At 47.2% G+C, this 27123-nt stretch overlaps 1 protein-coding gene across 1 annotated transcript; it reads left to right on the top strand.

The window, feature by feature from the left end:
• Positions 1–26571, top strand: LOC120678046 (angiomotin-like). Its single transcript, XM_039959207.1, has 2 exons — positions 1–325; positions 26312–26571. Exons 1-2 carry the CDS (start codon positions 1–3, stop codon positions 26569–26571), a joined length of 585 nt encoding a protein of 194 aa, XP_039815141.1.
• The last annotated feature ends 552 nt before the right edge of the window (positions 26572–27123 follow it).

The following is a 27123-nucleotide window of genomic DNA, read 5'->3' as shown; positions in this document are numbered from 1 at the left end:
ATGGTGGACATTACTGATAAATCTGTGGTCTGTGAAGAGAACCAGATTCCTGTTCCTGAAGATAAGCTCAAAGAAGAACAAAAGATGGAATTTGAAGAGCTGGTGGAGAAATTCAAACGTGAATGCCTCAAGTCGTACAGCATCAACAGATCTGGCGAAGTGATCAAGAAGTTTGATCTTCCAACTTTCCAGCCATTGACAGAGGCTCAACATGAGAACAAGATGATGGATGCAGTTGGCCAAGCTGTAGCACAAGCTTTCATCAAGAGTGCAACAGTCATGGGCAATACAGTTCACAATGCGGTGGTCAAGACTTTAGCTGAAGGCACGTTTCTAGGTTGCATGGGTCTTTGCTACATACAACCAGATCAGATGCAATATACTCCCTTGGAGGTGTCTATGGCAGCAGCTCTGTCGGCTCCAAATAGCCAGGCAGGGACAAGCAACAGTCAAACCCCACCACAGGTTGCTACTACGGCGTCAGCAGCTACAACAGATCCTATCTACTCGACTACACCACCTATTGCTACATCTGTGCAAGATGGGTCTGCGTTCGTTTTTCCTAAGGGATGGAATCCGGTTACTGGGTTTGGCATGCATCCAGATTTCTTTTCTACGCCACCCAAGATACAGTTTAAAACATCGGTTTCTCAGCCGATGACCTCCCAACCTGATCCATCGGCTACCCATCCGATGAGTGCACAGCAGGACGCATCGGCAATGCAGCCGAATGTGCAAGGCACATGGAGTACACAGATGGCTGTGCAAGCTAATGCATCGGCATCACCGCCGATGACCCCACAGCAGCATCTCACGATTATGCTCCAACCCCAGTCTCCTATTGAAATCCTTCTGTTGCAGTCTCCTCACCAGAAAGGAGTCAACTAGGTTTTTCATGATTAGGCTACTGGACAGTTGCGGTATGTCAATGTGCCGTACATGGATATTACTGGTCAAAAATTGGCTAACCCATCAGCTACACAGCCGACGATGACTCAACAGATACCCAATCAGATGTCCCAGCAAGCACAACAGATGCAATCGGCTCAATAGCCGATGAATCATGTAGCTCAGCAACTTGCAATGATGACCAACGCAGCGAGCGTGGCTTCTCCCCAACAAACGCTAAATGTTGAAACACAAGTTGATTGGAGCATGAAGATAGCTGAAGTGATGAGGGAGCAGTTTGGCTTAAGGCCGAAGCAACAATCTGTTATGTACAAGGCTCCCTATCCTCTGGCTTACAATCAGATTCCTCTCCCCCACAAGTACAAGATGCCTGACTTGGCAGGGAGAAGTTTCTACGATGGAACACGTTAACAGGTTCCTTCTAAAGTTGGGAGAAGAGGGCAACTATGATGCACTCAGAGTCCGTTTGTTCTCCTTGTCTTTGTCTGGATCGGCCTTTTCTTGGTTCACTACTTTGCCAGCAAATTCCATATTATATTGGGCCGATCTGGAGAGACAATTTCATCAATTTTTCTACTCTGGGTTACTGAATTGAAGTTGACCGATTTGACTAGTTTAAGGCAAAGAAACGATGAATCGGTCACTGCTTTCATTCAGAGGTTCAGAGATGTCAGGAACCATTGCTACAGTCTGGTTTTGTCCGATCAGCAGTTGGCGGAAGTGGCATTTAATGGGCTCTTGCCGCACATTAAAGATAAATATGCATCACAAGAGTTTGAAAGCATTAGCCAGATCGTGAGTCGGATGACAGGAGAAACTCGATCCTACGAGTCCAAGAAGCCTTTTCAGAAAAAGATAAATTATGTGGAGTATTTTGCTAATGATGAATCTGAAGAGGAACAAGAAACGGTCGCATCGGCTGAGTGGATACAGAACAGCAAGAAGCCGGTGACGTGTCCATTTGGGAAGAAAGTGCCTGAGTCATATGGGTTTGACATTACCAAAGCCGACAAAATCTTTGACTTGTTATTGTCGGAAGGGTTGATCAAGTTGAAGCCATATCACAAGATTCATCGAAAGACGAACTCAAGAATATGAAGTACTGCAAGTGGCACAATGCCATGTCGCATGATACAAATGAATGAAAGATCTTTCGACAGCAGATTCAGATGGCTTTTGAAAAAGGGAGATTGAAATTTGAGGTTCCCAAGAAGACGATGAAGATCGACGGACATCCTTTCACTACGAACATGGTCGACATGGCCAGGGACAAAGGTTCTTCGCAATCCAAGATTCTGACATCATCATCGGCCAAGAAATCTGGAGCTGTTGATCCTAAAGCACAGATAGTGGCCGATGAGGTCAAAGGAAAGGGTCCAATGGAGGATGTTGGATGTTCATCGGCACCACGTAGGCGTGTCACATACTCACATCTCAAATGCTGTTGAACAAGTTTTAGCGTGATCGTGAAAGGCGGCAGCATAGAGAAGAAGAGGAGCGACGCGAGCAAGATCATTGGAGGTGCCCTTTCTTTGTCTACTGCTGGGAAAAAGGGTTGACATTGCCTTCGGCATATGATTGTCCCGAGTGCAATGGTCAAGGCAGCCGATCATATGAAAGGCCGGTGTGTGATCGACTGGGGGTAGATCCATGCTACGTGATCCTGCTAGAAGAAGAGTACCCGCACATGATCAGCTGGAGCAGATGGCCGATGATAGAGTGCAAGATGATCAGCCGATGCGAAGAGATCCAGAACGTGAGCCTGATCGAACGAATCAATCTCAATGGTGTCCAGGAGGTTTGACCAGGTCTCAGAAGCGACGTGTTCAGAGGTTATGCCAGCTGGAGATCATAGAGGAAGAGCAAGAACAGACTCTGAGCAGGAAAGGAGTCAAATCACAAGTTTGGCGTGCTAAGCATAGAGCCGATGGTGATCAAGATTCTGAATCATCGGCTACACCAATTAACATGGTTTTCATAATGCCAAAGGAGTTTATGGCGCCATGCGGTGAAGATCATGTACTGGAATTAGAGGAAGCCATGGCATAGTTGAACTTCGTACCGTTGCCTGCAACGTTTGAGAAGCCAGAAGAAGGCAAGAGGCAACATCTTAAGGCACTGTTCCTAAAAGGATTTGTCGATGGCAATCCTGTTACAAAGATGTTGGTTGATGGAGGTGCAGCTGTGAATATAATGCCTTATGTTATGCTACGCAAGCTTGGGAAGAATCAGGATGATCTGACGAAGACTGATATGATGCTCAATGATTTCGAAGGGGTCGATCTCACAATTGGCAGTAAGACCCTTCCTACTACTTTCTTCATTATTAATGGCAAAGGTTCATATAGTTTGCTACTGGGTCGGGATTGGATACATGCCAACTGTTGCATTCCATCTACTATGCATCAATGTTTGATTCAGTGGGTTGACGATACTATTGAAGTAGTATCGGCCGATTCGTCATTCTGCGTGGCATTGGCTGAGGCCTATATAGTGAGTTATGATTGGATGAATTGTCTTTCTGGTCAAGCATGGGAGAAGGATTTCTTTCGGATGGCTAATTATGAAGTCACATCGGTAAAGTGTGGAGATTCTTCGGATGAGTCTTGATCGATGAAGGGTGTGGCCGATTATAGTATCGGTCGGATTTTGTAAGTTATAGACAATACTAGGAAGTATTGCCTTTAGTGCAAAAAATATGTAAAAGCTGATTTGCAAGTTGGATGCATCGGTTGCAATATGGCCGACACGATATGAGTCGCCCTTAGAGCAATAAAATCACATAGATAGAGTTTCTGGAATTGGATCATGTGTTTGCAATTCCTGAAGATTACGATACAAAGAGTGCCTCTACAGTAATCCTAAAGCTTCCCAGATTACTTTTATCGCACGCAGGCGAATTTGATCAATGTTTGCAATCACTTGATTATCATTCGCCGAAGAGCTAGAGATCGGCTGCAGACTCTTATGGAGTTGATATGTTTGACGAGCGTATTTTTGCTTATCTTCTTGGAGTTTGGTGATAGCCGGTGGAATCTGACTAAGATTGTGATCTGCAATGTCTATTGCTTGGTTTACCCGATTAAGCTCTTGCAGAAGACGATCACGTTCAGCTTCCAATTTAGCTTTGTTCCTCAAGATGCTAGCTTGGGTGTCTGTAACACCCTAATTTAAATTTCAGCATTTATTAATAAATTAAATTGGCTTTATTTAAATTTCTAAGGTTTAATGTGTTTAGCCTTGCATTTAATTTATTTTTGTCTCGCAAAGTAATTAAAATTTATCATAGGGTTAAATTTTTTGTGTTGCATTCATGCTGGTGCATGGCTTTATTTTGTTTGAATGCATAGGAGTTGAATTCAAATTTTGTTTGAATTCAAATAGCCTTGTTTGAATTAGAATTAGAAAGAGAGAAATAGAAAGAAAAACCAATTAAATAGAAAACCAGCCCGGCCCAAGCTGCCAAACCCCAGCCCAACCCGCTCCGGCCCAGCGCCTCAGCCAGCCCGAGCCGGCCCATCCCGCCCGCACTCGCTCTCCCCTCTCCGCGACGCCGTCACGCCTGGCCCCACCTGCCAACGCCTCCCCGCGCTCGTCCCGCGCAGCGCCGCGCGCGCGTCCCCCTCAGCCGCTGCGTCCCGGGCCCGCACGCCACGCGCGTCGCCCGCCCGACCTGCCGGTCCCACCCGCCAGCGGCACCCCGCTCGGGCCGCGCTCGCCCGACCTCACCCCTTTTCCTCACTGACCGAGCGGGCCCACGCGTCAGCTCCACCCCCTTCCTCGCGCAACGGCTGCGCTTGTCACGCCGCCTTTCCCGGCGAGATCCCCACGCCAGGCACGCACGCCCAGGGCCGCCGCCGCCCTATAAGTAGCCCGCGCCGCACCCCCCTGCTTCCCCATCCGCAGCCGCCTCCCCGCAACCCTAGCGCATCGCCCCTCCGAGCTCCGGGCGGAGCAGAGTCCCCACGCCGCCGGTAAGCGAGCTCGCCACCACTTTTCTCCGCCGCCGGCTACCTAGAGCCCCCCTGACCCCCCCGCATCCTTCCCGCAGGATCGCCTTGGGTCAAGCCGTGCCGTCAGAAGGCCAGGAGGAGCCCTGCGCCGACCTCGCCACCGAACTCCGCCTGCGCCGCCGCCCTTCCTCGACGCCGGCCGCCCTGCGCCGCAAATCCGACCGCCACAAACCCTCGGTGAGCATCTCCCAGACCCCTACTCCTTTTTGCATTGGCTAATTTGGACCTTGGCGCGCTCTATTGCTTACGGCACTGCACTCCAGCGAGGCCCGCCACCTGCGCCGTCGCGCACGCCGCCCGAACCCCCGTCGAGCCCGGCTATGAGCCCCAGTGGACTACACGTGCCGAGCTCGTCCTTTTGCACCAACCTGCAGCCCAAAACAAGCTCGGACGGCCATTTTCGGCCAGCGCCGGCGAGCCTCCAGCCGCCCGCCACCGCGGAGCAGAGCTCCGGTGGCGTTCCGCCGCCGCCGTCGCCCGCGAGGCACCCTGACCGCCCGATCCTAAACCGGCGCTCGAGATTAGATCCCGAGGCCATTAGATCTGAGCCCCTTGATCAAGATCCGACGGTCCCTGAGCAAAGATAACGGTTCAGCCTATACTTTTTGCTAAAGAGACCCCCGGTTTCTTTTAAATCAACCCGCAGTCCACCTTTATTCAAAAATAATCTCAGTTAGGTCCTGTTTTTATCACTTTAGCGCCTAAGCTTTCCAGTAATAGAACCCGCCGTCCTGATAGGGTCTTTTTGTGCATCATCCCACGGATCTTTCTGTTATTTACGTCTAGGCCCTCGGTTTTAGCAGAAAAGCCCCTGGAACTTCAGTTTTCTTACAAATAAGTCCCTGAACCTTGTTTTTAGCCTAGAAAATGCGTCTTAGCTCCGTTTTAAGCGTTCTTTATGTCCACGCGATCGTTGTAACGTGTAGAATAGTTCTAGAATAGTTTTGTGCGCTGTTTTCATGTATTGTTGTACTGTTTCTTAGTTTTTGTCAGTGTTTGCTTGTATGCTTATTATTGTGCATTGTTTTGGCCATGTGTTCGTGAGTAGACGTTGATCCATCTGAGGAGCCCCAGTACCAGTACCCGGAGCAGCCGTCTTCCGAGCAGTTTGAGCAGCAGCCAGAGCAGTACGAGGAAGGCAAGTGTAACATGAACAACCCATCACTTAAATACATTTTCATACTGCATTTTAATACTGTATGCCCTTAAGGATTTCCTAGCCACTTTATATCCTTTTGATTAGTGGAGTTATCTCCTTCCGACGAGGGAGGTGCTTCTCGGGGTTACCTTGGTGGCTTGGTCTTGGTTTGGTTCTTAGTAGTTTCCTAATTAATTCTGATTAATTACTATGTAACTGGGTTAATGGTAACTCATCAACTCGTAGTAAATAGCTTTAATAAAATTTTGCCAACACTTAAAAGCTAATGCAGTTGAGTCAGCCAGCCTAGAGCCTCATAGTTTGTGTTATACTTGTTGAGTACAAGTTGTGTACTCACTCTTGCCTCTTCTCTACTTTTTCCTCTTGGCTACGCTACTGCTGCTCAGTTCCTGCCGACACGAGGGAGTTCGTCCAGCGCTACCAGGACTACGAGGACTTCTAGGTGTTCGTCTCCCAGTCGACGTCCCTGTGGCGCCCTGCTTCAGCTTCAGAGAGCTTTATTCGTATTTTGTACTTCGCTTCCGCTGTATCAGACATTTTTGTCATTATTGTAATAAATAACATTCGTATTCGCTTTATTACATCTTTTTACGTGATATGTGCTATGATATACTGTTCATTCTGTTGTATATACGTGTGACTTGATCCTGGCACGTATATGATTGCTCGGTTTATGTTCTTTTATAAACCGGGTGTTACAGAGTGGTATCAAAGCCGTATCGACTGTAGGACGAAGCCTAGATAGAACTGGTCGAGTTTTAGGACCTCTTCTCTCCAATCCTTGTCTGCTGACACTATTTTACTATTATACCCCTTGACTTCTATGACTTTTTACCCGTCTTGCCTTGATTTCTCTCTCTGAAGAATAGTTTCGTAGATTTTGGCCTGAATCAGTCATCTGACCAACATGAGTATTAGGTAGGTGACCTTCTATAATAATACGATAGCACGTTCTGCGACGCGTTGTGTTAGTCGAGTCTTTTGCTAAACTCGGCTAAGTCGTGAAAATTGTCTGCTTGTTATTATGCTACATGTTTGATTTGGATTTTTGACTGATTGCATAGCTTAGTAGTTTAAATTTGTTTAAAGAAAATCACTCAGATGTTAAAGTTAACTAATTAATAAAATGAGTTAGATCGTTGGGGGTAAAACAGTCAACTCTATCCTGTCTACTTTATCATGGCTGAGTCTTTTTCCGCAGAGAGTTATCATATCCATCTGAATTTATTCCTGCAATATCCTTACTCGTGAAATCTTTTGTTCAAATCAGATGGTGAACACCAGGAGCACCGATTCCGGTTCTGGCCAGCAGCAGGGTCAGAACAATCAGGGTACCGGGATCCCGATGCCTCCGCCCTTGACTCCGGAGCAGTACTTCCAACTCCAGATGCAGATGATGGCTACCCTGAACAACACTGTTCAGGCTCTTCAGCACGCTCACACTCAGCCTCCGCCTCCTCCACCGCCGCAGCCTCGCGACAGGCGTGCTGAGTTCCTGAGGGGTCACCCGCTGACGTTCTCTCACACGTCCGACCCTCTTCAGGCTGACGACTGGCTCCGTGCAGTGGAGCGTCAGCTGGACATCGCCCAGTGCGATGACCGTGAGCGCGTCTTGTACGCAGCAGGACAGCTGCGAGGGGCAGCTTTGGACTGGTGGGAGTCCCACCCAGTTCACGACCGCGAGTCTCTCACTTGGCTCCAGTTCAGGGAGCGTTTCCGCAGCCACAACGTCCCCGCGGGCGTTATGAAGATGAAGCAGAAGGAGTTCCTTGCACTGAAGCAGGTAATCTTAAATATAATCATTCAGCGGTTTCTTTTGAGCTAATGCCCCTTGTTCTATCCTTATGAATCTTGAGTTAATCTTCCGATATCTATCTGTCTTTGTCAATTCAGGGGACTATGTCGGTCACGGAGTATCGTGATCGCTTTCTTCAGCTGGCTCGCTACGCCCCTGCCGAGGTTGCGGATGACCGCAAGAAGCAGGAGCACTTCATGGAGGGTCTTGAGGACTACCTCCAGTACGCGCTGCTCAACCTCTGCTTCGACGACTTCAACCATCTGGTTGACAGCGCGCTCAACACTGAGCGCAAGCACTTGGAGATGGAGGACAAGAAGAGGAAGGTTGTCCCCGTTGCTTCCGGCAGCAACACTCGTCCACGACTCCAGCAGCCTCAGCCGTACCAGCCTCAGTACCGGCCTCCTCAGCAGTACCAGCAGAGGCCACCACAGCAGTACCCGCCTCGACAGCAGCAGCAGGCAGGTCAGGGCCAGAGGTTACCGGCACTTCCGGCTCGTGCTCCACCGGCTCCACCGGCACCGCAGGCTCCACGTCCGGCAGCTCCTACCGGACAGCAGGCTCAGGGACCTCCTCGCACCTGCTTTCACTGCGGCCAGCCGGGGCACTACGCCAACGCTTGCCCCCGGAAGGCGCAGGCGGGACAGCAGGGACGCCCAGCTCAGCCCAGGGCGCCAGCACAGGGCAGGGTGAACCACGTGACGGCCGAGTCAGCGGCCGAGGCTCCCAACGTGGTTATTGGTACGTTCATGGTTAATTCATATCCAGCTACAGTGCTTTTTGATACTGGTGCTACGCATTCCTTCATTACTCAGTCTTTTGTCGAGCATCATGGTATTCATACTAGCACATTAAAGAGGTGCCTGTTAGTATCTTCACCGGGAGGACAGTTGAGGTCTCACACTTACTGCCCGAGAGTCAGTGTTTCTTTGAGGGGAGTAGAGTTCTGTACTGATCTGATGGTGCTAGACACCAAGGGCATTGATGTCATTCTGGGAATGGAGACTCTGGCCAAATGGGGAGTTCGGATAGATTGTGCTCAGAGGACAGTCTTGTTATCAGCTTCCAGTGGCCAAGAGGTTGTTATCAGTGCAGTAGAGCCTTCGGGATTTCTTCATCAGATGGAGGCTAGACCCACGGACGGTATTCGCGTGGTGTCTGAATTCCCGGATGTCTTTCCGGATGATCTGCCAGGTATGCCGCCTGAACGCGCCATTGAGTTTTGTATTGATCTCTTGCCTGGCACAGCTCCTATTGCAAAGCGGCCCTACCGTATGGCGCCTATAGAGCATGAAGAAGTAAAGAAGACTATTGATGAGTTGCTAGACAAGGGCTATATCCGTCGCAGCTTCTCTCCTTGGGCTTTTCCATTATTGCTGGTAGATAAGAAGGATGGCTCGAAGAGGATGTGTGTCGATTATCGGGAGCTGAATGCAGTTACTATCAAGAACAAGCATCCACTGCCCCGTATTGAGGATCTCTTCGATTTGCTTCGAGGTGCTCGTATATTCTCGAAGATTGATCTTCGTTCGGGTTATTTTCAGCTGAGGATCCGTCCTGGGGATATTCCGAAGACGGCATTCACCTGCAAGTACGGGCTATATGAGTATACAGTCATGTCCTTCGGCCTGACTAATGCCCCGGCTTACTTCATGCATCTGATGAACATGGTCTTCATGGATTATCTGGATGTCTTTGTGGTGATTTTCATTGATGATATTCTGATCTTTTCCAAGACAGAAGAAGAGCATGAGGAGCATCTGAGACTCGTGTTGCAGAGATTGAGAGAGCATCAGTTGTATGCCAAGTTCAGCAAGTGCGAGTTCTGGATTGACGAGGTGCCATTCCTCGGTCATGTTATCTCTCAGGGAGGCATTGCTGTTGATCCGAGCAAGGTGAAGGATGTGCTTGAGTGGGAGACACCGCAGACAGTGAAGGAAGTCAGGTCTTTCTTGGGCTTAGCTGGATATTATCGGAGGTTCATTGAGAATTTCTCCAAGATCGCGAAGCCTTTGACTTCTTTGCTGGAGAAGGGTGTGGCTTTTGTATGGACTGATGAGCGTCAGATGGCCTTTGATGAGTTGAAGAAAAGGTTGACTACGGCGCCAGTCCTGACTCTGCCAGACCAGACGAAGAGGTTCACGGTGTATTGTGATGCTTCGAAGGATGGTCTTGGGTGTGTTCTGATGCAGGAGGGCAGAGTGATAGCTTATGCTTCACGGCAGCTACGCCGGCATGAGCTGAATTATCCCACTCATGATCTTGAGTTAGCCGCAGTTGTGCATGCTCTGAAGATTTGGAGGCATTACTTGTATGGGCAGCGGTGTGATATCTACACTGATCACAAGAGCCTCAAGTATATTTTCACGCAGAATGAGCTGAACATGCGGCAGAGAAGATGGCTAGAGTTGGTCAAGGACTATGATCTGGAGATTCACTATCATCCTGGCAAGGCCAATGTTGTAGCAGATGCTTTGAGCAGAAGGAGTTATGTCAACATGGCCGTTGCTTTCCAGATGCCACTAGAGTTATGCGAGGAGTTCGAGCAGTTGAGTCTGGGTTTCTTGCATCATACCTCCAGTGCAGCGTTTGAGGCAGTACCGACTCTAGAGTCAGAGATCAGGCAGCATCAGAAAGATGATGAGAAGCTGCAGGAGATTCGTGAGTTGCTCAAGAAGGGCAAGGCTCCTCATTTCAGAGAGGATGATCAGGGTACTTTGTGGTACAAGAACCGGATCTGCGTGCCTGATGTGCATGATCTTCGGAAGTTGATTCTGAGTGAGGCCCATGATACAGCTTACTCTATTCATCCGGGCAGCACGAAGATGTATTATGATCTGAAGGAACGTTTCTGGTGGTATGGGATGAAGCGTTCAGTGGCAGAGTACGTGGCTATTTGTGACACCTGTCAGCGTGTCAAGGCTGAGCATCAGAGGCCAGCAGGTCTGTTACAGCCTTTGAAGATTCCAGAGTGGAAATGGGAGGAAATCACTATGGACTTCATTGTTGGATTGCCTCGTACTCAGAAAGGGTACAACTCCATTTGGGTAGTAGTGGATCGTCTGACGAAGGTTGCTCACTTCATTCCAGTGAACACTACTTACTCCGGTGCTAGACTTGCGGAGTTGTACATCTCTCGGATTGTCTGCTTACATGGTGTGCCCAAGAAGATCATATCTGACAGAGGGTCTCAGTTCACTTCTCGGTTCTGGGAGCAGCTCCATGACTCGTTGGATACGAAGCTGCGTTTCAGTACGGCTTATCACCCTCAGACAGATGGGCAGACAGAGAGAACCAACCAAGTGTTGGAGGATATGCTGAGAGCTTGTGCTATCCAGTACGGTACTAGTTGGGATAAGTGCCTGTCATTTGCTGAGTTTTCATATAACAACAGCTATCAGGCCAGTCTGAAGAAGTCTCCCTTTGAGGCATTGTATGGCAGAAAGTGCAGGACTCCTCTCTATTGGGATCAGATTGGTGAAAAGCAGCTCTTTGGCCCCGAGATCATAGATGATGCAGAGCAGATGGTTCAGGCTGTGCGAGAAAATCTGAGGATTGCACAGAGCAGACAGAAGAGCTATGCAGATGGCAAACGGAGAGACCTGACTTTTAGTGTCGGTGATTATGTATACCTGAAGGTGTCTCCGATGAGAGGAATCCGCAGATTCAATGTCAAAGGGAAGTTAGCACCTCGGTATGTGGGGCCATTCAAGGTGCTAGAGCGGAAAGGCGAAGTTGCTTATCGCCTGGAGTTACCTCTCAGTCTCTCAGGAGTTCATGATGTCTTCCATATATCTCAGCTGAAGAGGTGTCTGCGAGTACCCGAGGAGCAGGCACCCCTGGATGGAGTCGATGTGCAGGAGGATCTGACTTATACCGAGCACCCGGTGAAAATTCTGGAGACATCAGAGAGGGTTACTCGGAACAAGCGCATCAAGATGTGCAGAGTTCAGTGGAGTCATCACAGTGAAGCTGAGGCTACTTGGGAGCGAGAAGATGAGTTGAAAAAGACATATCCAGATCTCTTTGCTAGCCAGCCCAGCTAAATCTCGGGACGAGATTTCTTTAAGGGGGTAGGGTCTGTAACACCCTAATTTAAATTTCAGCATTTATTAATAAATTAAATTGGCTTTATTTAAATTTCTAAGGTTTAATGTGTTTAGCCTTGCATTTAATTTATTTTTGTCTCGCAAAGTAATTAAAATTTATCATAGGGTTAAATTTTTTGTGTTGCATTCATGCTGGTGCATGGCTTTATTTTGTTTGAATGCATAGGAGTTGAATTCAAATTTTGTTTGAATTCAAATAGCCTTGTTTGAATTAGAATTAGAAAGAGAGAAATAGAAAGAAAAACCAGTTAAATAGAAAACCAGCCCGGCCCAAGCTGCCAAACCCCAGCCCAACCCGCTCCGGCCCAGCGCCTCAGCCAGCCCGAGCCGGCCCATCCCGCCCGCACTCGCTCTCCCCTCTCCGCGACGCCGTCACGCCTGGCCCCACCTGCCAGCGCCTCCCCGCGCTCGTCCCGCGCAGCGCCGCGCGCGCGTCCCCCTCAGCCGCTGCGTCCCGGGCCCGCACGCCACGCGCGTCGCCCGCCCGACCTGCCGGTCCCACCCGCCAGCGGCACCCCGCTCGGGCCGCGCTCGCCCGACCTCACCCCTTTTCCTCACTGACCGAGCGGGCCCACGCGTCAGCTCCACCCCCTTCCTCGCGCAACGGCTGCGCTTGTCACGCCGCCTTTCCCGGCGAGATCCCCACGCCAGGCACGCACGCCCAGGGCCGCCGCCGCCCTATAAGTAGCCCGCGCCGCACCCCCCTGCTTCCCCATCCGCAGCCGCCTCCCCGCAACCCTAGCGCATCGCCCCTCCGAGCTCCGGGCGGAGCAGAGTCCCCACGCCGCCGGTAAGCGAGCTCGCCACCACTTTTCTCCGCCGCCGGCTACCCAGAGCCCCCCTGACCCCCCCGCATCCTTCCCGCAGGATCGCCTTGGGTCAAGCCGTGCCGTCAGAAGGCCAGGAGGAGCCCTGCGCCGACCTCGCCACCGAACTCCGCCTGCGCCGCCGCCCTTCCTCGACGCCGGCCGCCCTGCGCCGCAAATCCGACCGCCACAAACCCTCGGTGAGCATCTCCCAGACCCCTACTCCTTTTTGCGTTGGCTAATTTGGACCTTGGCGCGCTCTATTGCTTACGGCACTGCACTCCGGCGAGGCCCGCCGCCTGCGCCGTCGCGCACGCCGCCCGAACCCCCGTCGAGCCCGGCTATGAGCCCCAGTGGACTACACGTGCCGAGCTCGTCCTTTTGCACCAACCTGCAGCCCAAAACAAGCTCGGACGGCCATTTTCGGCCAGCGCCGGCGAGCCTCCAGCCGCCCGCCACCGCGGAGCAGAGCTCCGGTGGCGTTCCGCCGCCGCCGTCGCCCGCGAGGCACCCTGACCGCCCGATCCTAAACCGGCGCTCGAGATTAGATCCCGAGGCCATTAGATCTGAGCCCCTTGATCAAGATCCGACGGTCCCTGAGCAAAGATAACGGTTCAGCCTATACTTTTTGCTAAAGAGACCCCCGGTTTCTTTTAAATCAACCCGCAGTCCACCTTTATTCAAAAATAATCTCAGTTAGGTCCTGTTTTTATCACTTTAGCCCCTAAGCTTTCCAGTAATAGAACCCGCCGTCCTGATAGGGTCTTTTTGTGCATCATCCCACGGATCTTTCTGTTATTTACGTCTAGGCCCTCGGTTTTAGCAGAAAAGCCCCTGGAACTTCAGTTTTCTTACAAATAAGTCCCTGAACCTTGTTTTTAGCCTAGAAAATGCGTCTTAGCTCCGTTTTAAGCGTTCTTTATGTCCACGCGATCGTTGTAACGTGTAGAATAGTTCTAGAATAGTTTTGTGCGCTGTTTTCATGTATTGTTGTACTGTTTCTTAGTTTTTGTCAGTGTTTGCTTGTATGCTTATTATTGTGCATTGTTTTGGCCATGTGTTCGTGAGTAGACGTTGATCCATCTGAGGAGCCCCAGTACCAGTACCCGGAGCAGCCGTCTTCCGAGCAGTTTGAGCAGCAGCCAGAGCAGTACGAGGAAGGCAAGTGTAACATGAACAACCCATCACTTTTAAATACATTTTCATACTGCATTTTAATACTGTATGCCCTTAAGGATTTCCTAGCCACTTTATATCCTTTTGATTAGTGGAGTTATCTCCTTCCGACGAGGGAGGTGCTTCTCGGGGTTACCTTGGTGGCTTGGTCTTGGTTTGGTTCTTAGTAGTTTCCTAATTAATTCTGATTAATTACTATGTAACTGGGTTAATGGTAACTCATCAACTCGTAGTAAATAGCTTTAATAAAATTTTGCCAACACTTAAAAGCTAATGCAGTTGAGTCAGCCAGCCTAGAGCCTCATAGTTTGTGTTATACTTGTTGAGTACAAGTTGTGTACTCACTCTTGCCTCTTCTCTACTTTTTCCTCTTGGCTACGCTACTGCTGCTCAGTTCCTGCCGACACGAGGGAGTTCGTCCAGTGCTACCAGGACTACGAGGACTTCTAGGTGTTCGTCTCCCAGTCGACGTCCCTGTGGCGCCCTGCTTCAGCTTCAGAGAGCTTTATTCGTATTTTGTACTTCGCTTCCGCTGTATCAGACATTTTTGTCATTATTGTAATAAATAACATTCGTATTCGCTTTATTACATCTTTTTACGTGATATGTGCTATGATATACTGTTCATTCTGTTGTATATACGTGTGACTTGATCCTGGCACGTATATGATTGCTCGGTTTATGTTCTTTTATAAACCGGGTGTTACAGTGTCATTCAGGGACTCTCGATGCTAGCCTTGTTAAATTGTGCACGATGACTCTCGATGAAGGCTGCAGGAGTTAATGCTTGTTCAATTGATTCTGGAAGTTTGCCCTCCAGTTCTTCTAAAATAGTGCGGATCGGCTGTGCATTCTTGATCAGGTGGCCGATGTCTTGATTTAGGAATTGGAGAGATTCTTGGAGTTTGGCCTTGATTTCATCCGACAATACAACTGGATTGGCTGATGTTGCTTCTTCTCCTTCTTCCTGGGAAGTGGCTCCGATTTGAAAAGAAAACAGGCTATTGTCCGGAGATTCTTGTGCCTGACAGGGAGATGTGATTAGGATGGCCGATGAATGCAAAGGGGTGATGAAATCGGCCAAGGGGAAGAATGCTTACTTGCTTCAGGCATATTTCCTCTATGTTGGAGCCAGCAGGGACGAGGAGCTACGATCAAGAGTTCGGGATTGTAATGTCCGGTTGGCCCGATAGCGCATGGTCAGCAAGCTGAAGGATGATTGTCAGAATATAAATAGTGTATTTATGAGCGAGCTTTGGAATCATACCTGTATCAATGGAGAATTTGCTTTGGATTTCCTGGGAGCCGAAGGTGAATGTTGTGCCTGATAAAAATCAAAGGAAAATGATGCCAAATCCAAGATTATGGGAGAATTTAAATACTTGCTGAGTAAGCAGAATAATACCTGAACATTTGATGATGTATAAGGAGGTGTGCTATCTTCTTCTCCTCCAGATTGGTGTTCAGGGGCATCTTAATTATAAAGCAAGGATATGATCAGCATTCAGATGAAGTGAAGACATGGGGGTTCAGGCTTTTACCTTCTAAAGAAGAGGAAGGAAGGTCGATCAAAATGTCTATTTGGAATACTGCTGCTACTGAAGATTGGCCTGGAGATTTCTTTTTCTTATGAGCTATCACCTTGGTATAAGGTACCTTGCGTTTTCTCCCAGTGGCCACGTCTGTCAGAGTTGGAGCGCCATAGCCGATATTTGGCTTATCGGCTGGCAAGGCATAATTGATCGGCTGACCGCTTCTGCTGATCATTGGAGGATCATTACTGTTATCCTGTTCGGATGGACGTTAGATATAAGTAAAGAATATTGCAATACAGCATGGGAACAGGGTTGGTTTTGTACCTCATTATTGACTGCCTGATAATTTTCGTTCAAGGCCATGCAATACAAATTGGCCGATTTGCAGAAGATTTGATCTTGCCATTCAGACCACAATTGGATGAAAGGGGTAGCAGCAAAAGGTGCAATATGCCAATCGGCTAAGAGTGTCATGTCTACATCAGGCTCCAGATCATTCAGCCGACTATAAGAGAGAGCGCTATTGAGAGCTTCTCTGAATTGGACTTTACCAACAAAGAAGAGAGAGGGTGGCACTTGGCCAAATCCCAATTGTCTGGCTGCCACTGATGGATTATAGAATTCACAACTATGGATATCTTTACCAGCTGTGAAATTAAGTAGCAGAATCCTTGGGGAGATTATTTCCTTCATGATCTTGGTGGCTTCTTCATCAGTTTTCCATGAGTCAAACTGGAACTTGAAGGGATTTTCGTACATAACTTTTTCATCCTGATATGCAAACCAGATAGTGGAGATTTCTGGGAACCCATTGTAGAAGGACTTGAAAAGTCAGTAATGCCAAGGGTCTTAGGATCAATGGCAATCATGATAACTGCTTCACCAAATGATGTGCATCGGCGAGTGACAGTTTCTTCTTCTTCAGAGAAGTTTTTTATGGGAATTCTATCTCTGACAATTCAACTGTCATAGTTTTGTGCATGTACATATGCAGCCACAACTGAATGAACCACCAGGGGCCTCCCAACTTGGTGATCGGCTGGCTCTTTCTGAGTCTGGATGATACTTGATTAAGCAGGTGGTAAACTGACCCCAGGTTTGCCGAGAGGGACAGGATTGCCAGTAGCTAGAGTTTCTATCAGCTTAAGATTAGTATTTGTTGGGCCAACTGTTTTGCCACAGAAGATGAATTTCTCAAGCCACATGTTGAGAAAGGCGGTATCCTCTCTGTCAGATACTGATCCGGTCTTAATATTCTTGCCGATATATCCTTTCCATCCGCCGATGCTTTTTGTTTCAATCTTGAAAGATGCTTTTTCTAGCAAACGGAAAGGTCTATCGGGAGCGTTGATATTCAGGCCAGTGAGCATCACAACATCCATCAGGTTAGGTGTCATTGGCCCATGGTTAAACATGAACGCATTAACAGCGTCAGACCAAAAATAAGAGGCTGATATGAGCATCAGCTCAATTCTAATCATTTCCGATAAAGATAAGTTTAGACATTGGCTGATATCATACTGTTCCCAATTGGTTCTCTAAGAGATGGCCATCCTGCGAAACCAATTTCTCCATCCAGGAGTGACACTCGGCCAAGATCTAAAGGCCTGAGACCAATCTAGATTCATATCGGAGGACTTCAGGGGGATCCTGTTTGTTTCTAGATTAATTAAGCTGGTCGGATCTGGGTTTCCCATAGGGCCTAAATAGATCATGCTGGGTTGGTTCTCTAGCGGAATAATCATATTGCCCCTAAGATTCTGGAAGAAAAGGATGGAAATAAGATGACGCGACTGAAGAAATTAAAAGGGGAATAGAAAGCAGAGATACAGGTGGGGAAGGAGAAATGTACCTCTGGGATCTCGGAGATAGACGCCATTGTTGGAAAAGTGGTTCTTGAGCTTGAAACCCTAGGACGGTGTTCTGGTTGCAATGGCGGCGGCGGAGCAGATGAGTTCTTGAGCAAGAGAGAAGGCAGGGCAATGCTACAGTAGAAGTGCCCGCGAGAAGGGAGACACAAATATTTATAACCTTTACCCAAGGGCAAAATGGGAATTCGGTGCACTGTTTATTTAGGAGACAAAGATCCGTTTAAACATTGGCAAGGATGATTAGAATTAATTTCGGAGCAAAATAAATTACTCCAAAACTGGGGAGGCATGTGCTGACACCATTTTTTGACACGTGTCAAGGAAGGTGATTTTTATGAAGGGAAGGTGGCCGATTTGAAAGAAACCAAAAGATGTACAGGGTTGGAATCGGCTGATGGGAGTCCGTCCGATGAACCAGAGGAATATGCTGTGAAGATGCTGATCCACCCGTTCTGGTAGTCGGCCGATGGAGAGTTGCCAATGAAGTCAAGGAAGGAGAAGAGGATCCAGACTCTACGAAAATCTTAATGATTCGGTTGAAATATTTAAAGTAGTTTATTTTTAGTAAGTCTTTTCTTTAGAGTCAAGTAATGTTTGTCGTAATCGGCTAGGACTCGGTAGCACTAGGCTATAAATATGAGTTGTAAGGAACCGAAAAAATTTGATACACATCCAATACAACAAACTTTACAATTACTTTGCACTTTTCGGCGACTTCGCCTTTTCTTCTTCTTTTTCGACGAGTTCTTTCAAGTTGATCAAGGACGCCTCACATTCGAGCGACATGGTTTGCTGGTGAGTTTTTGTTTTACCGAGTATATTTGAGCATTAGCTACCGGGCGCATCGCTGTGGCTTCATTCAAATCTATTCAAAAGTTATCGAGTTTATCTAGGCTTTGACTTTCGGGCGCATCGCTGTTGTCTCGTCTGGATTTATTCACAATTTATCGATATTGGCTAGATTTGTAGGTTTTCCTATGCTTTTTGGCCATTATCAGATCTATCCGCTAGAAACATACTAGATCGGCTTTAGTTTTTGCAGTAATACTTTTGTTATCTCAAGAGCCGGTTTAGATTTGTTTCTAGCTTACATCATCTAAGTTGTACATTCGCAGCTTAGATCTTGTTATACACGTGAAATCGGCTGCCCAAAGCCGGTTTTGTCGTTTTGTGCATCGGCTGATCCTGCCGACGCACTCCTTTACTACGCACTTGCATTTAATAATCTTTTGTCGCTTTCTGTATCAGTAGAGCTTGCCGATACGCTTAGTTATGAGACATTCGGAATCCCAGCCGATACGATCTCGAATTTGATTCTATTTTCTTCCTTGTCAATTTTAGGTCAAATTAACTGGCACGCTTGGTTGACTTTTCTGTGCTTGGCGAACATTTGCCCTCGAATTTCCAGTGTGTTGATTTTTGCTTCAACAGCTGAAGAACGCCTTCCTCCAACATCAACAATAGCATGCCAGTCTTCATTAGCGACAAGCTGACGGAGAGTGAGACTTGGCTGCTCGTTGCAGTCCTAGAGAAGTATCGGTCCATCACCGGGTACTCTCTCCAGGACAAGAAAGGGGATCAGCCCCGACTTGTGCACGCATCGCATTTTTATGGAACCGGACCATAAGTCATCCTGAGAGCACCAGTGATGGCTGAACAATGCGATGAGCAAGGTAGTGAACCAAGAGGTATTGATACTACTGCACGCGGGCGTCATCGACCCCGTGTAAGACAGTGTTTTGGTCAGCCTAGTTCAAGTGGTCCCAAAGAAGGAAGCAATCACCTCTGAGTAGAGCGCTAATATCCCAGAGGGAAGTCATCAAGGATGTGTATCGATAGTCAACAAGAGTATCCGAAATTACCACTATCCTCTCCCCATCTTTGACGAGATGCTTGAACGGCTGGCTAAGCACTCATTCTTCCAATACCTTGACGGATATTCTTGTCATCACCAAATTCGTATGACCAAGTAAGACTACCTTCACCTGTCCCTACGGCACATTCGCCTACCGGTGAATGTCGTTGGTCTTTGCAACGCACCTGCTTTACTGCAGAGGTGTAAGATGGTGACTTTCTCTGACCAAATCGAGAGCATCATGAAGGGTTTCATGGATGATTTCTCAGTCCTTGGTAAAGATTACCTTGAGAATTCAGACAAAGTTCTCAAGAATCGCCAAAAAACACACTTTGACCTTAATACGGAGAAGTGTCTCTTTGTGGTTAGAGAAAAGGTTGTCCTCAGACATTGAGTGCCATGAGGCACTCATTTCTTCACCCATCATGCATCCTCCCGATTGGAAATTTACTTTCGAGACCATGTGCGGTGCAAATGACTACGCCGTCGGAGCAGTGCCAGGTCAATGCAAGGATAATCAGCATTATGCCAAATCTTATGCAAGTAAGACATTGACCGGAGCTCAGTTAAGCAACAACGGAGAATGAACTTTGGGCATTGGTATTTGCCTTAAGTTCAGTTCCTACTTGGTTGGTGCTAAGGTGATAGTATACACGGATCATGCTACACTAAAGCACCTGTTAATCAAGAAGGAAGCCAAGCCACGACTCATCCGTTGGATTCTGCTCCTACAAGAATTCGATCTGGAAATCTGAGATAAGGAAGGAGTAGAAAATTGTGTGGCTGTTCAGATCTCATGGATTCAAGAAACTGATTGACTTCTCGAGAGATGATACTCTCCTGGAGATCACTATATCCAGTCCAAGGTACAAGAACTAAGTGAATCTTATGGAGACTGGATATATATCTCTAGATGAAGACAAGAAGAAGTTATATACACCTCAGCAAATACCACCCTTGGGAGAACCCCTATCCATTCAAAGTCTATGCTATTGGTTTACTTCAACCGCTGCATCCCGCCATGTGAGAACCGCGAGATTCTTGAGCGTGCTACTCCTTACCATAAGGATGACACTACGAAGTATTCCGTATCTATGCTTAGGTTTGGCAGAATGCATAATTCTAGCCAACCAAGTTTTGAGACGCTAAAAAATCTGTGCGGTGCCCAAGATGTCACATGCTACGCCACTGAAGAGCAACCTTTAGTTGGAAGTAATCAACATATGGGGAGTTCACTTTGTGAGTCTTTCCTTATGTCAGAGCAAGTGCATCTTGGAGGTAATGGACTATTTGTCCAAATGGATGAAGCACTTCCGATGTTGCGGCCGACTCGAAGAATTCAAAGAAGATGATTCAGGAAATCACATTTCCTTGCTTTGAATTTTCAAAAGTCATGTTTGGTGGTGAAGGCTCACACTTCACAAAACAAGACCTACATGAAGTGTCTCAGCAAGTTGAGATTAAACCACCGGACTGCTACTCCATACCATCCCTATACCAATGGCTAGGCAGAAACATCTAAGAAGATTGGAAACATTCTGCAGAAGATAGCAAATGCCATGGGGAAGGGATGGAATAGCATGATACCCGAGGCACTCTGGACCTATTGAACAGCGTTCAAGACGCCGATAGGACAAACACCGCACTAGCTGATCTATGGCAAAACTTGCCATACACCAGTTGACCTTGAGTTCAGATCCCACGGGGCAATTAAGAGGTGAAAAATGGATCTCCAATCAGCCAGGGTTAAAAGTCAAATCCAATGGGCTGAATTGGATGAATAAAGGAAGAAGGTCTTCCACAGCTCCAAGCTATACAAGGGAGCGGATGAAAAGATGACATGATAAGTGGATCAAGATCAAGCATTTCAAAGTGGGAAATAAGTCTTCTCTATTTCCCGCCTTCGTTTGCTCAGTCTGGTAAGCTTAGAAGTAAGTGGAAAGGGCCGTGTCTAATATATCCTCCAGGACAATGATGGGAACATTGTTAATATTCCTCGAGCCCGAACTACCGGAACTCAAAGAAATAGACGTCTTCGAGTTATCTGAGCTAGAGCCCCCGTCTTTGGTCATCGCCAGACCCTAAATGTGCCTTACCCTAGTCTAGGATAATGGGCGCCAATTTATTTCTCAAGTTTTGTTTCAGCGCCTAGTTATGTTTGAAAAAAAATAAAATAAAATGAAATAAATGCTTCATGCTTGTGCTTTAGTTGGTTGGTGCACATTTGTGTGCCAGCCGACCCCCCCTATTCTAATATTTTTATCAAGTGCGCAGATGAACATCATGAACAACATAGAGACGGACTCCTTGGCGAAGTTGAGCAAAATTTGATACAACCTAAGATCAGGTAGCTAGATTGGACCTGTGCCTAACCAAAATGTCGACATGACAACTCGTCACGGGGGTTTGCGACCCCATCCTTTTTTTCCTTCCTGATTTCATTCAAATTAGTTCTAAATGAAATAAAATTAAAATTTGGATAAAACTCATGGAAGAGAACTCATGACTTCCAAAGGTGCCTAAGTTTTATTTCTTATGCGAGTACTCGTTACCTTTGGAACTTATTACATGATAGGATCACTTGAACTTTTGTTTATTGACCCTCATGATATAATGAAATGAGAGACATGTTCTTTCTAATTCAAAGACTTGGAGTGTTTCTTTGAAAAGCTAAAAAGAGGCAACTCGCATTCACTTTCAACCATACAGAGTCCTATCCAGAGCCATACATGAATAGAATTGAACCCACATAGCTATCTTTTGACATTTTGAGCTTGATCAAACATTGTTACCTTCCGAGAAATGTCATGATCATCGAGTACTTTGGTCATCCACTGTGCACGTTCATCAATAAAGTCCGTCAAAAGCGGTTCACCAGAAGCTCTCCATCACCCTGAAAAGAAAAGAAAAAGAGACAAAAGCGAGTGAGCCTACAATCTTACTCGAGCAAAAAAAAAGAGGACAAAGGGGAAAGATGGAGAAGCCAAAATCAAACACCACTCAAAGGGACATTCATCCCTCACATACACATGCACGTGACCAAGTTCTAAAAAGATGACATGATCTCTCAGAGACAAGATCTTTGATCTTGCAAAATAAATGAGGAAGATATGCAAGTTCATCCCTACCTTGAGCCACACAAAAGCCTATTTAAACGTAGGGGAGGCTTCCTCTAAAGACCTTAGTGAGATTCAAACACAAAATGAGAGACTAAGAGTGAGTTGAAAGAGATGAGAGCATGCCTCCTGTTTTGAAAATCTTGCAAAACCTCCAAGTACAGAGAAAAGGAAGTGAATCATATTCTCCATCGAGTTGTTCTGGGGATCAATATTCGAAGGTAAAGGTGTTAGCCACCCGGAATCCAAGGTATGAGGAGAGTTTAGAAATAAATCTTATGCATTCTTTGAGTTTAGGAAACCAGGCTTCGCTCTTTTTCGACCTTATTGCTCGGGGCAAGCAAAGTCTGGCTATGGGGGTGTGTTGGCGGTCGATATCGGTGATTTTCGCCGCCAACGCTCCGCCTGATTTCATGAAACAAAGGTCATATTCATGCCAAATTCACTTATATTAACGAGTTCCACAAGTTTTGGTGAGTATTTGAATGCAGGAACAACATGTACGAAATTTGGCCAAAATGGGAGAAAACCCTGGCCGGCCGGCCTAGCACCTCCACTATGTGTGCCCCGTCTTCGGTACAAGAGCGAAGCGACATGTGTGCAAAGCCTCTAAACCAAGGATTGCAAGTTGGTTTGATCAAATGGACCGAAAGGCCTAGCACATGGAGTAAAAGACCCACCTATAGCACTTACCGAAATCCTTTGGGCCAGAACACCACTATGGACTTCATACACATGTGGATCAAGATGTCGGTGAAACGGGAGGCCGAGATGTGCCAGACCCAGGCCGGCCGGCCTACAATTTTCAGCTTCAAACCAATGTAATGACTACTGACCTCCTGAAGCAATCCAGAGCGTCCATGCAAAGGCGGTGGCCAGATGGCCGAAATCCTAGGCCGGCCGGCCTAGGGGAGGCCGGCCGGCCCCACTTTGCAGCCCCTCAGCCTCAGCTTTGGCGTGGAAGTTAAGCACACCGACTGCAACTGCTTTCCACTGACACTACCTACTTTACCAGCAAAATACCGACCTTGGAGTGCTATAAATAGGACCCTCATCCCTCACTTGTAACACACACCATTTGGAGAAGAGAAGAGTCCAAGCAAGATGTAGTCCCACTTAGTAGAATAGGGAGAGTGTGAGGTGAGAGTTGTGAAGGAGCGGTGCTGAGTTCTCTCGGCCTTACTCCATTTTGTAAGCCACCTCGGAGGAATGGAATATCTTCGGAGTGAAGTTCCTCGTCTCTCGTTGGTATCTCGCTAGTCTTTCTCTTTACTTTAGTCACTTGTTTACTTTCTATCATTGATCTGCAGGATACCCTAGTCTGCGTAAGTAGCAAGTCCTACTAATTTGAGAGTGCTTTCTGTCTTGCCGGGAGGCAGGAGTACGTAACTCGATAGTGTTAGGCGTGGTGCCTAGACTTGGTTAGTCACATAGGGTTGTGTTCCACCCCACGGAACCGTTGTGGTAGTCGGCAGGTGGTGACATCCCTGTCCGTCCTTTGTAGTCCACCACGTTCGGGTGTTTTCATAGCAGTAGTGCAGGTTACCGTTGGACTACCCTCTCACCTCTTTCTGAAGTCCTTCCTCTTCCAGCCGCCGAAGCAGATCAAGATAGTTTAGTTGCAAGTCCTCTGGGTAATGAGTTGGCTAATCGACGTTAGACCCTCTACCCACGTACCTCTCTTCCCCTGGTGGGTCCAATTGAACTAGTTCTAGGTTTGGTCGAAGCTTTACCGTTCCTTGTATTCGATATCCCAGGTATGCTCCCTGGTGAAAGCTACATTGGTCTCTGTGCGCTTGCGGAGTAATTCGTATAGGCTAAGGAGTGCCAACAGTCTGACAGGTGTTCTATGTACCCGACCTTGCAAAGAAAAACTGGTATGTGGTTATACCTGGGAAAAAAAGGATTGCTGGGGTTGAAAACGTTGTTGATGATGAGGAATACAACCAATTTGATGAAATTCCTTCCTTTGACATGCCATACATGCCCCGACTCTTGGCAGATGATAAAACACCATACTTGCGACGCGTCCATCGGGAAACCATCAATGTCCATAAAGCAAGGAAAAAGCAAGTTTGATGTATGTATTGTGGAAATTGAGCCTTTTTGTTGACTTTATATGTGGATTGGTGATTTTTGAATCCATTTGTAATACATGAGGTAGATTGGTGATTTCTGAATTCATTTGTAGTATATGATGTAGATTGGTGATTTTTGAATCCATTTGTAATATATGATGTGGTAAATTCAGACATGGCGATTGGTGATTGGTAATATTCAGACATGCTTGAATTGGTAATATTCAGTCTGTTGCATTCAGTATATGACTTAGTTGGCACACAGAACACATGAATTGGTAATATTCAGTCTGTTCAATCATTGGTAATGGGCGTTACGAATATGCCCGTTACAAATTAGTCATTGGTAACGGGCTTTACGAATAAGCCCGTTATGTATGACACATTTCACCAGTCTGTTGCATTCCCAAAAGGTCATCCATGACACAAGACATAGAGCACAGACCACAGAGCACAGCACACAGAACACATGACACAGCTCATTTTTAGAGATCACATAACATATATATATGACTTAGTTGGCACACACAGGCATGGACACATTCAGTGTGCCTTGGTCAACCTCTAGACTTAGAACATGGCCATTACACAGTCTACCAAAATTAGACATGGCCATTACACATGTTTGTTTGGACAGTCTACCAAAATCAAAACAGGCCTGGTGGACTAGATGTTTTTGCCACCTCTCTGCTCTTTGATCGCTGCTTTCAGTGCATGCTCAAGGGCCTTCTTCCTTCCTCTCTCCCCAGCAAGCTCATCTTGAAGTGCCAACACCCTCTCATGTGACTCTGCTAACGTGTTGTGCAACTCCATGATGGTCATCTCATTAAAAGATAAAAATTAATGTTATAGCAGTTATCTAGCATGAGTAATCTCCATGACTTATGTATTTATGATGCCTACTCCTACAGGATCAAACCAATAATCCAACACAGAGATACTCAGTACATCTAGATAGGATATACTCAGTACTGTAATTTTTCCAGATGTTATCTACTCATGCAACAGGAGTTATAAAATTAACAAAACTAACATGTTAGCAACAAAAAAAATTCCACAAGGAGTTCTACAAAGTTTATGGATCTCAAAATTTTACTAGAGCTTAGAAATTGTCTAAACATGCTTCAGAAAGATTATCAAGCATTACTTCTACAAGATTAATTACTTATGCATTAAACTATATATGAACTTGCATATTTATTTGAGATTCAGGATGACTAGTGTTGCATATGGAAGTTTTACCATAGAAAGTACTCATACTATCCAAGAACATATTCAAAGATCATGACAAGATATGAAATATAGCATCCAGAAACAAAATAGCAAATCTAAGCAAGGTATAACAAGTATGAACTATAACTGTGGAAACACTTAGTAATAGTAGCTCAAATTTTGCAGACATGAAGGCATGGCTAAAACAAGGTTCCAGAAATAAATCTAGATTTTTCCACACACAGGAACTATATATCATGAATTAAGTTCATCAACAAACATTAAACAGAACATATAGCAAACTAGGAATCTTGTTCATTTGAGGAATTAAACGATTTCAAATACAGTTCATATTTTTACCAGATGTTTCTAACATTACTAGGAACAACATAGTCAAAAATCAAGAATAGGTACTGAACAAGACTCCTAGAACAAGTAGTCAAAAATCTTGATTCTACCAGCAAGAAATCTCCCACAGCTTTGCAAGGACCGGATTACCCGCGAGGCGTTGGAAGGGCCCTCCCCCGGCGGCGGCAGGGTTGGGAACCCCAGCGGCAGCAGGTAGGAGTGGGACGCGCCACCGTCCTCCACCTTCGGATCGAAGCCCGGCGGGTAGGGCAGGAGGGGTCCCGGCGCCTGCGCCTCTTCGGTCACCTCCATCTTTGGGGTTAGGGCAGGAGTGGAAGAAGCCGCGACCTCCTTCCCCGCGGGGGTCGTCCTCCCTGCGCCTGCCATCCCCGCTGCCGCCTTCGTAGCCGCGGCCGCCTTCCCCGCGCGGGTCTTCGTCCCCACGCCCGACGTCCCCGCGGCCGCCTATGTAGCCGCGGGTGCCTTCCCCGCGCGGGCCTTCTTCCCCGCGATTGCCTTCCTAGCCGCGGCCGCCATCCCTGCACCCACTGATGTACCCGCGCCCGCCTTCTTCCCCGCGCCCGATTAAGCCATGCCTGGCTTCTTCGCCGGGATCCAATGGCCGTCCTCCCAGAGTTGCAGGGCAACCAGAGCACGCCGCTTGCGGGAAGACATCGCCGCCAGAGAAGAAGAGGGAGACGACGAGGAGAGGAAGAGGCTGCGGGGTGTGGGCTATATGGAGTCTAGCCTCGACCATAGGTAACGGGCACTAATGCGCCCGTTACCAAAAGGTTTACTTTCTGTATAGAAATATTTGAAAATGTGGACTACATGAACTTACTTGCATAGTGTAACGGAAAGCCTTTTCAGCGTGGATCCGGTCGGGCACGGTTTGAATCCCGCCGGCGCGCCCCAATTTTTTGCCGGCACAGCCAAATTATATGGAGTCTGGCCTCGAGCATAGGTAATGAGCATTAATGAGACCGTTACCAATACGGTTACTATCTGTATAGATACATTTGAAACTGCTGACTAAATGGACTTACTCGCATAGCGCAGCGGAAAGGCTTTTCAGTGTGGATCAGGTCGGGCAGGATTCGAATCAGGCCGGCACACCCCAATTTTTTGATGTTTTGTCGAC

Source organism: Panicum virgatum, chromosome 6N, assembly GCF_016808335.1.
Source record: "Panicum virgatum strain AP13 chromosome 6N, P.virgatum_v5, whole genome shotgun sequence".
Lineage (NCBI taxonomy): Eukaryota > Viridiplantae > Streptophyta > Magnoliopsida > Poales > Poaceae > Panicum > Panicum virgatum.
This window is presented reverse-complemented; position numbering and strand designations above follow the sequence as displayed.

Excerpts from the sequence above, each read along its gene's own strand:
- LOC120678046 (XM_039959207.1), top strand. The coding sequence starts at position 1 with ATGGTGGACATTACTGATAAATCTGTGGTCTGTGAAGAGAACCAGATT. Across the intron at positions 326-26,311 it reads GGTCAAGACTTTAGCTGAAG|GAGTGGAAGAAGCCGCGACC; the intron begins GCACGTTTCTAG and ends GGGTTAGGGCAG.